This window comes from Ostrea edulis, chromosome 8 (genome assembly GCF_947568905.1).
Source record: "Ostrea edulis chromosome 8, xbOstEdul1.1, whole genome shotgun sequence".
NCBI classification, from domain to species: domain Eukaryota; kingdom Metazoa; phylum Mollusca; class Bivalvia; order Ostreida; family Ostreidae; genus Ostrea; species Ostrea edulis.
In genome coordinates this window covers 64,923,138-64,934,487 of record NC_079171.1, presented here as the reverse complement: position 1 = coordinate 64,934,487, position 11,350 = coordinate 64,923,138, and the positions used below count along the sequence as shown (strand labels likewise).

At 37.2% G+C, this 11,350-nt stretch overlaps 1 protein-coding gene across 2 annotated transcripts in view; it reads left to right on the top strand.

Annotated features, from left to right (window-relative positions):
* Positions 1-11,136, top strand: part of LOC125662735 (E3 ubiquitin-protein ligase TRIM33-like) — a 12,609-nt gene extending 1,473 nt beyond the window's left edge. Inside the window, exons 1-3 of one of the 2 annotated variants that reach the window (XM_048895064.2) lie at positions 1-5,599; positions 9,683-9,881; positions 10,243-11,136. The exon at positions 1-5,599 is cut by the window's left edge and continues 1,473 nt beyond it. In XM_048895064.2, coding sequence (XP_048751021.2) covers positions 3,768-5,599; positions 9,683-9,881; positions 10,243-10,254 — 2,043 coding nt within the window. In that variant the 5' untranslated portion in view covers positions 1-3,767 and the 3' untranslated portion in view covers positions 10,255-11,136. Of the gene's footprint in view, positions 5,600-9,682; positions 10,221-10,242 lie in introns of those variants that run through there. The other variant, XM_048895063.2, reaches the window with a different exon arrangement.
* The last annotated feature ends 214 nt before the right edge of the window (positions 11,137-11,350 follow it).

Below are 11,350 nucleotides of genomic sequence, written 5' to 3'. Positions count from 1 at the left end.
TCTGAAATAGGCGACGAATTTTATTATATATTTTTGTGTGAAAATTTAAGACTTCCGAAAAATGTACTTACAGCGAAGATTTCATCATAGACCAAATGCTTTAAAATTTCATCATAGACCAACTATTTTAAAATTTCATCATAGAACAAATGTTTTAAAATTTCATCACAGACCAACTGTTTTAAAATTTCATCATAGACCAACTGTTTTAAAATTTCAATCATAGACCAACTGTTTTAAAATTTCATCATAGACCAACTGTTTTAAAATTTCATCATAGACCAACTGTTTTAAAATTTCATCATAGACCAACTGTTTTAGACTTTCACGATTTATTTTCTTTTACAAATTTCAAATTGTTGTTGAATTTATCCAGATTTATTGGAACTATAATGGATGTGGTCAACCTTTCATGTTGATGTTGATTTGCCACTCCCAATTATCTAAACAATATAATTCAGTCTCTGAGAAATCAAGGTCACAGCTACAACACAAGAGCAACTAATTCACTGCAAGAAATCAACTCTAGAACCAAGCTATACTTTAATTCATTTTTTCCATCTACAATAAGGAAATGGAATGCACTTCCTCGAAATGTCCAATTAAATCCATCTCTATCTAGCTTTAAGAAATATCTTAATATAAGTGTCATTAATATTCCAAACTATTTTTATTTAGGAACAAGAATCGGACAAACACTTCATGCAAAATTAAGATTAGAATGCAGTGCTCTTAATCTTAATATGTTTCAAAGAAAATTATTTAATTCACCCCTTTGCATTTGTGGAGAAGTAGAAAGTATTGATCATTTTCTTTTACGCTGTAATATGTACTCAAGAGTTAGGACCAATACAATTCTGACACGGCCATATCCACTTAATGTAGAATTATTGTTATACGGTAATGAAAATTTATCTGAAAGTGAGAACAACAGCATTTTTTATTTAGCCCAAAAATTTCTTGTTGAAAGTAAAAGGTTCTGAAAGCTGTTCTACTACATCTACATGTAATACTGTCATATTGTATATAAAATATACTCATGTGCACCAAGGTTGTAATAAGTGGAAAACCTGTGTTTATTACTTATTGTTTATATGGCACAACTCTACAATTTATTATTTCAACTTTGTCTATAGTTTATATGCATTTGATCTGTATCGACACTTATCATACATATAAACGTGTGTTATTTTTTCTCCCAATACTCAATTCCAGCTTTTCTCTCTTATTCCTATTTCTTTTTGTGTGTATTATAATAATTAGTATACGACTTATTTTACTTAGAATGAATTTTCATTCACTTCTTACTTGCGAGATTAATATAAGTCTTTTGGCTTGTTTCTCAATCTATTTCATGTATAAGACATTGTTTGTAAACATTATCTAATTATTTACGAATAAATATTGTTTAAACTATTCTATAGTCTCCATTATTCTATATGCATCTCAACACGCATGTATATATCACAGGGGCTAAGCCCGTTTTGGGCCCGAACTCTGTGATACCATAGATATAGATTTATGGTATCACAGAGTTCGGGCCCAAACCGGGCTTAGCCCCTGTGGTATATATAAATTTTAGTGTGATTGTCTATGTATTTCACTATGTCATGTTCATTGACGTGTGAGAATAAATGAATGGAATGGAATGGCTTCTTTTAGAGACTTTCAGTTGGTTACGGACACAAATATCAATAATAAAAGTTTATGAATCTTTGTTGTTGTTTTTTTCTTTCATTGAAATATGGTAAATCACAATTTTACAACACAAATTTTCGACATCAAAATGACAGCAACTATTGTTTTAATGTAAATTACCTTAAAATACTTAAATTGCGTTGATGAAATGTTATACGCATCTAGACCGGGTCCGACCTGAATATTAGTCACGTTAGTGTAGATGAAGTAGTCATTTAGTTGCTACATTGCGTCATCCTGATGTGTCGGGTCTCGTGATCATTAAGAAATGGTCACAAGAATATTCATCTCCAACATCCTGTTTAAAAGTCGCCTTTCTCTATTCCGCGTACAATCACAAATTATGAAAAAAAAAAAATCTGATTATTTTTTTCTCTAACAGAATGGCAGAATTCTCGCCCATATTATAGTTTTTCAAAGTAAGTCAAACTCCAAGATCAAGACAATGAAGTAAACTTATTTACTACATAAAGAAAGCTCTTGTCAAAAGGAATACATTTGTGAAATATAAAAACGCTGTCGCTAGCCATTCCAACGTTATGGGCTGGCCTAAATTCAGATTTGTCAAAAATAGGTTAAATTACAAGGTGAAGGTCACAAGGTAAAAATTGAAGCATAGAGACTTTAATTTGATATATTATGTCCATTCAATAACGGACATAACATTCCCTCTAGATCACAGGCAATTGTATCGCTTGGGGTCGAATTTACTATATAATTTATTGTTTTTACATCGGCTAACTTGGATACCCTATATTTAGAGTTCTATACCTTTACTCTTTATATAGTAAATTCGACCCCCAAGCGATGCAATTGCCTGTGCTCTAGATCATTAGATCATGGTGGGGAAGGGGGGGATATGATTTTTACAAACTAGTTGTTTGGGGTTGTTTTTTTTGTTTTTTTTTTTATTATTATTTTTTTTTTTTTGGTGTTATGGTGGTGGTGGTGATTTGAAAATACATAATCCCTTGAATATAAATCTACTCAGACAACAGAAACTCTCAACAGGTCAAACCAAGACAATTATAATGTAGTCAATATTTCATAGACATAATCATTTCACAAAAATTTATCATTCATTTTTGACATTGATAATTATTTCAGAAACAATTTTAATCATTTTAACATTCATGATATTATTTTTGAAATATGAGCGGAGTACTGGTTTGAGACGCGCGGGTGTCAATCTCGGTATTTTTTTTTTTTTTTTTTTTTTTTTTTTTTGTTTTTTTTTTTGGTATTTTTTTTTTTGTCCGTAAATTCGGTCCAGTGGGGGTTTCGGGGCTTGAAATCCCCCATTTTGTTGTAGAAAATTAAATTTGAGGATGGACTCCCCCTTTGAAAACCAAAATTACTGTAGAACACCCCCCCCCTTTTCCCCATTCAAAAACTTCTGGATCCGCTCGTGTGTCCCCCCTTTTAGATCCGCGCTTGTAAATCGTTTAACAGTACGTTTTTTTTAAGCAATATAAATGTAAAGATAAGATTATTGCGCCCGTGGACTGTAGATAAACATGTATTGTGGTAACAGACAATGCATTTAACGACCCGGCATTAAGCTTTAAACGACAGATATCACCCCCTGCTTATTGTCTTGTTCCGAAGATTTTGTTTAAAGCCGACAGCAATTAATTAAAAAAAAACCAGAGGCCCACGGCGGGGTATCGGTACCTCCGTCAAATTAATTAACAAATAAATAAGTAATTCTGAATAATTGAAATAGGAAAGAAAAATCGATGAAACAGTTTTACAAGGGGAATTAGAAAACATTAATAATTGATTGCGGGTGTAAATACATTAGACAAATTAGCGTTGGTAAGAAAGGGAAGGACAAAGGTCTTAGATAAATAAGAACCCCGACAGTCTAAGCGCGCCTCAATGTTCGTTTTGTTTTAAATCGGGCTTTATGCATAGTGTTCGCACAACGAAGGATAATACCAGGTGAATTTCAATTGAAGTTGAAGTGAAATTTCCGAATGAGATAAAATTCGCAGTGTTCACCAAGAGTAATAATGTGACAACCAAACAATCACAGCCCTGTCCCGCGGACATTTATCTCACTCATTATGAATGCAGGATCCGTGACCTCTAAGATGGAAGAAAAAGAGCACGAGATAAATGTAATCACGTGCCCATTATGCTTACGTCACTACAATGGTCCCAAACAGCTGGACTGTCTCCACAACTTTTGCGAGGAGTGTCTAAATGCTTACATCACTTCCGACGAGAACGGCGGTCTGCAAGATGGAAAATTCACCTGCCCCGTTTGTCATATCCCGACCTCCGTGTCCGTGCCGGCGTCCGGTCGGGAATTCTGGGCGGGCCAGCTTCCCAACAATAACTTGATAATGTCGCTGGCGGACGGTGTTCCTTTCAACAGCGATACACAGGTATGCAAACCCTGTAGAAGAGAACAGAAATCAACAGTAGCCCGGTACTGGTGCAGGGACTGCTTCGAACCGCTGTGTGAATTTTGTAAAGGTATTCACCGTAAAATCAAACAAATAAACGGTCATCGCATCAACCCGCTCGAGGAAATTCGGGATAAGCCCGGGGCCCAGCGTCTAGGGTCAAAAACAGACGAGACATGCACTGAACACAAAGGGAAGAGTGTTGAGTTATTCTGCCCGGGGCACCGAAAACTCTGTTGTGTTGTGTGCTTCGCCACGCATCATCGAGAATGCCCGGGAATCCAAACGATCGATGAATTATCAGAAGATATAAAAAGCGCGGGAGACCTAGCGGAAGTGGTGGATGTCATGTCAGAGGTCATCCAACGAGCAGACGAACAGATCGCCGACAAAACACAGGCAGCGACGATATTGAATTTCAAATATGCAGAACTGACCGAGAAAATCGAACTACTGACCAAAAAGGCCATCGAACGACTAGAGGTGCTCCGAGATGAATCGCTCAATAAATTCGAAAAGCACCACTCGAAAGAGACGAAGAAGATCGAACATGAGAAAGCTGTTCTCCATAGCTCTAAACTTGCAATGGATCTCGACATGAAATATTTAGAAGCCGTGGCTAAACATGGAAGCCCATCACTGCTATTTATCACTTCTGAACGATTACGTCATCAGATTGGATACCATCAGGAAATTCTGGCTGTTGACAGAGAGAGAGCTGAAGATCTGGATTATAAATTTGAGTTTAACGATCAATTTTTGATGACAGCTGAGAAAATGACATCTTTGGGAAAACTGAAGGTCCTGCGTGCGCAGCTGAAGATTAACAACAATGACGTCACGGAGCAGCCCTCTCAGGTTGGGAGCATTACGTCACGAAGTGCCGGAACATACACAGTCATGTCCGGTAAAATTCCGCAAGTAGTCATCGACAATCCGGATCCGTTCAGTCTCAAACTGATTAAGGAAAAGGATTACGACGGATCGATGGCGAATGAGAGGCGGATTGTGTGGTTTACTGGAGGAGTATTTATGTCGGATGGTATTCACTTTCTCATGGCTGACTACAACAACCGCAAAATTAAGAAATTTAAGAAAGATGTCTACCACCCAGTCATGGAATTTCCACTCGAATCGGCTCCGTGTGACATCGCAGCAGCGGGTGATAACGAGGTCATCGTAACTCTTCCGCACGTGTGTAAAATTGCACGCTATCAGATCCGAAACGAAGGGCTGAAGTTACTAAGTGCGATAACAACGTTTTCTGCACCAGAGGGCGTCGCGTGCATGGAAGACAAGATGGTTGTGTCATTTGGGGACTGTATCAAAATACTGGGAGATGATGGAGGTGAGGTTATTTCAATCCCGACCCAGGAAAGCTACACGTATACCGCCCCCGTGGTAGTGTCACGTGACAACAAGAAATTTTATCATCGTGATGGTGAAACAATTGTGTGTAGATCAAAAGAAGGAGACGAAATATTTAGGTAAATTTAATTCTTTGGAAAAAAGTCACAGGTAAATTCAATCCTTTACATAAAATCTCATGATATTTTTAATCCCAAAACTAGAATTCTATGACAACAACATTGACTGACAGTAGACACTCTGTATATAACATTGACAGTAGACACTCCGTATACAACATTGACTGACAGTAGACACTCCGTATACAACATTGACAGTAGACACTCCGTATACAACATTGATTGACAGTAGACACTCCGTATACAACATTGACTGACAGTAGACACTCCGTATACAACATTGACTGACAGTAGACACTCCGTATACAACATTGACTGACAGTAGACACTCCGTATACATCTTTGACTGACAGTAGACACTCCGTATACAACATTAACAGTAGACACTCCGTATACAACATTGACTGACAGTAGACACTCCGTATACAACATTGACTGACAGTAGACACTCCGTATACAACATTGATTGACAGTAGACACTCTGTATACAACATTGACTGACAGTAGACACTCCGTATATATCTTTGACTGACAGTAGACACTCCGTATACAACATTGACTGACAGTAGACACTCCGTATATATCTTTGACTGACAATAGACACTCCGTATACAACATTGACTGACAGTAGACACTCCGTATACAACATTGATTGACAGTAGACACTCTGTATACAACATTGACTGACAGTAGACACTCCGTATATATCTTTGACTGACAGTAGACACTCCGTATACAACATTGACTGACAGTAGACACTCCGTATACAACATTGATTGACAGTAGACACTCCGTATACAACATTGACTGACAGTAGACACTCCGTATATATCTTTGACTGACAGTAGACACTCCGTATACAACATAGACTGACAGTAGACACTCCGTATACAACATTGACAGTAGACACTCCGTATACAACATTGACAGTAGACACTCCGTATACAACATTGACAGTAGACACTCCGTATACAACATTGACAGTAGACACTCCGTATACAACATTGACTGACAGTAGACACTCCGTATACAACATTGATTGACAGTAGACACTCTGTATACAACATTGACTGACAGTAGACACTCCGTATATATCTTTGACTGACAGTAGACACTCCGTATACAACATTGACTGACAGTAGACACTCCGTATATATCTTTGACTGACAATAGACACTCCGTATACAACATTGACTGACAGTAGACACTCCGTATACAACATTGATTGACAGTAGACACTCTGTATACAACATTGACTGACAGTAGACACTCCGTATATATCTTTGACTGACAGTAGACACTCCGTATACAACATTGACTGACAGTAGACACTCCGTATACAACATTGATTGACAGTAGACACTCCGTATACAACATTGACTGACAGTAGACACTCCGTATATATCTTTGACTGACAGTAGACACTCCGTATACAACATTGACTGACAGTAGACACTCCGTATACAACATTGACAGTAGACACTCCGTATACAACATTGACAGTAGACACTCCGTATACAACATTGACAGTAGACACTCCGTATACAACATTGACAGTAGACACTCCGTATACAACATTGACAGTAGACACTCCGTATATAACATTGACAGTAGACACTCCGTATATAACATTGATTGACAGTAGACACTCCGTATACAACATTGACTGACAGTAGACACTCCGTATACAACATTGATTGACAGTAGACACTCCGTATACAACATTGACTGACAGTAGACACTCCGTATACATCTTTGACTGACAGTAGACACTCCGTATACAACATTGACTGACAGTAGACACTCCGTATTTTATACAACATTGACTCCGTATACGGTTTTGACAGTCTATACGTAAAACTTCTTGAGTACTGGTCATTCAGGTATCTGTATTTGAAATGTTTACTGGACCAAAGGAAACAATCACTGGTCCAAAACATACACAAAGTATTACTGTTCTAAAACATACACAAAGTATTACTGTTCTAAATTTGGAAAAGAAAAAAACTTTGTAATGCAGAGAGCTTAGTACTATCCGTTTACTTAAAATTAGTTTGAAAAGGTGTGATACAAACATGATATTTACCATTAAGTCTGATTAAAACCATCACGTCCTTTATATATATATATATATATATATATATATATATATATATATATATATATATATAAAGCACTAGAATGACCAACGACATGAACAATTGGAATTGTCAAATTTTCGGGACAACCTGTCCCTTCGTCAGGACGTGAAAGGATTACATTATGGAGAAAATACAAATATAATTAACAATAAGCACTAAAGCTACACTACAAAACTAGCTAAACACTTTTCCAGTGGATTACATGTTGCAGGCTTTGTTATTGACTCAAAAAAGAATAAGAATCAGGGTGTCTGGTCACCGTAGTATCAGTCGGTAAAGTGTGAAATTAATTAATGGAAGAACTAACTTGGCCGATCAAAAGGTGAAACAGTTAATTCGTACATCGTGTAGTGTAGCTTTAGTGCTTATTGTTAATTATATTTGTGTTTTGTGTTTTCTCCATAATGTAATCCTTTCACGTCCTGATGAAGGGACAGGTTGTCCCGAAAATTTGACAATTCCAATTGTTCATGTCGTTGGTCATTCTAGTGCTTTATATAATTATTTTCCCTGACAATTGTATCTATTTAATATAGATCCGACAGTTTTGGATACTGAATGTTGTTGGTTCTTCAGTGCTTTATATATATATATATATATATATATATATATATATATATATATAGTTATATGATTTTAACAGAAAGTCGGGAAGATTGATGAAATTCTTTTGGTGTAGCATACCTGTTTAAGCTAACAAAGCAGTCCAGAATCCCTCGTAAATGTAAAACTCATACGGTACCAATTTTGCTGCACCGGATACGCATTTTGACAAATAATGTCTCTTCAGTGATGCTCAACCGAAATGTTTGAAATCCGAAATAAAAATAAACTTTTAGAGTTATTTTAGGGAAAAACAGAGTGCCAAAAAGTGGAGTCAAATTTGTCTAAGGATAAGAGCTATGCGTGAGGGAGATAATCCTTATTTTTGAAATGAATTTCTAAATTTTATAACAGCAATTAATTATACGTGTATGTAATGTTTTCACAAGCCCAGCCCTAATTTTACTGGACTTTGACTTCAAGTCGGTGGCTAATATCACACGTTGTGGACTATTATCACTGACGAGGTATTCTGGTCTGCTTTAATAGCTTAAGGAGGTATGATTCACCAGAGACATTTGATACGGATGAAACGTGGAGGATATGTACAACAATACAATGTATTTTGAAATTGAAAACTTTAAAATTTTACTTTATTTAGTTCAAAACTGCAGTTTTAGTCGTCGAAAGTAATCTGCAAAACATTTAAAACCCCTGCTGTACTCGAAGAACCCTCGATCTACAGTTCAACAGCCAACCTGTTTTTTTTCCTTAAATTTAAATATTGGGGAGGGGGCTGTCAATGTGTTAACCTACTCAGCTAAGCTATGCTTTTCGAAATGAATAGACAAATATTGCTTATATTTATATTTATATTTCCACCCATGTTTTTAAAGGAAGTCAGCCATTATGACGATGTAGAGTACCTCCTTAAAGGATTATTGCAAAACAATATGAATAAGTATAAGACTTAAGATTTCCTTATTGATCGTGTATCTCAGAATGAATATCAGGAAAGTGATGAAATCTTTTAGTACTATCGTTCTAATTACAGCACGTCACTTCGCTTGACTGAGCGTGCAAATTTCACTCGCTGATTCACTGTGTGGTTTCAATAATGACGTCACACATAATGGTGGGTAAAATATCGAATGAAATATGTATATACATGTATCGCAAGATTTGAATTTCAATAAAAGTGAGTTTGGATGACCACGCTACACCATTTTTTTCCCAATGTGATTAGGCACTGAAGACAAAGGCAAGACCTGTTTCGTTGAAATCTACGAGAAGCCTTGTCCACAACAATTTGCACGTTCGATCAAGCGGCGTGACACGCTCATTGGAACGGTAGTAGATTGATACTTGCAATTTTTTTTAAAATTTATATTCCAAACAGGTATCACGATAGCACGCTCCGAGAACCGGCAGGCCTCGCTTTAGACTTCGAGGAAAACATTTACGTCTGTGACTGCAAATCGAACACGATCTTCCAAGTGACTGCAGATGGAACTCAGGGGCGGATCATTCGATCATCCAGGGTGTGTGTGGGTAGTCCTATCGGGATAGGGTTCGACAGGACCGGCTGGAGACTGTGGGTAACGTCGAATATACGAAGATCCGGGCAACTACTCACTATGTTCTATTTAATGAACTGATCTATCAGGCGCGGGTCAAAATATAATGTAGTGAATTGTTTTCATATGAAATCGATGTTTAATTACATTAAATGACATTTCAAATAATTTTGATTTAGATAAGATAAGCATACCATGGTTGACTAATGGGATTTATATATTTTATTTATTTTCACTTTTTGACGTTTATAAAACATCGTATACGTGTGCTGATTGGTATCGGAGGACTTTGTGGGGTTGTGTGGAGATTTCATTTTCTAGCATACAAGAGAACATGGATAATAAATGTTGTGAAATATATGAATATTTCTTTTTATTGTAGCGGGCAGTATAAGGGGGAACTTATACTGCCTCGCTAGAGAGCTAGCTTTTCTAGTGATGTGGTAGAGTCTCTCTCTTGATCACGCAAGTTAAGCACCGGAGAACGTGATCAACATTTGGCTTGGTGGCAGCATAGTGACGTAGTGCCCCGAGAAACAAGACATTGTAATAAATGTGAATTAAATGAAATTGGTAATGTTTAATCGCAAATCTCTGATTGATATAAGAAAACAATGTTTATCACCAAAACAATACGTTTCAAAAACACCATCACTTTTAAAAATATAATGAATTCAAACAAGCAATCTTTTCTAAGAAAATTGTGTTCCTTTATAAGAAATATTAATAAACTATGCTCCCCGACCCAATGACTACTCGAATCTAAAATTGCATATGTTGCCTACATTTTTTGTGTCTCCAAACTCACGCATGCCTTAAAACATTTAGTGATATATTACCATCACTTTTATATAAAATATATGTACTAAATCTCTGTATACAATTGTGTAATTGTGATGAGAAATAAATTCAGTTCAGGTGTTTGGCGGGAGGCCTGCTTCAGGTAGAGTCTCTTCGGAGCTCTGTGTACGGACGGATTTATCTGGGGACGATAGTGGTTGTCGTCAGGAACGGCGGGTGCCGTTATTGAGCAGGTGCCAAACACCCACGCTAAGCTTCGGGACGAGCTTCCCCGAGCGTATTTTTACATAGCTCAATGATAGCGACTTAGCTTTGTTTCCGGAAGGTCGTGCGTTCGAGCCCGCTCAGGCCATGGCGGAGTCAAACCTAAGAAATAAACATGGGCTGTGATTGTTCCTTCGCTAAACGCTCGGCATTTAAAAGTGAGAATCACGGGTCTTTCAGATATTACCATAAAAGTTGCGGTAGGCGTTGCAGATATGACGCAGGTCCCTAAAGGTTGCGGTAGGCGTTGTCACGATAACGATCCCTCCCTTCTATGACCCTGAGCGCTAAGCATAGGTTTAAAATGGCACTCCACCTACAGCTGGTGACGTCTCAATTTCTAAAGGAGACGTAAAACAAACCGGTGGCGGGGTGGAGCGGCCTCACCGTATAATAGTGTAATTATTTGTATTAGTCCAACAAAT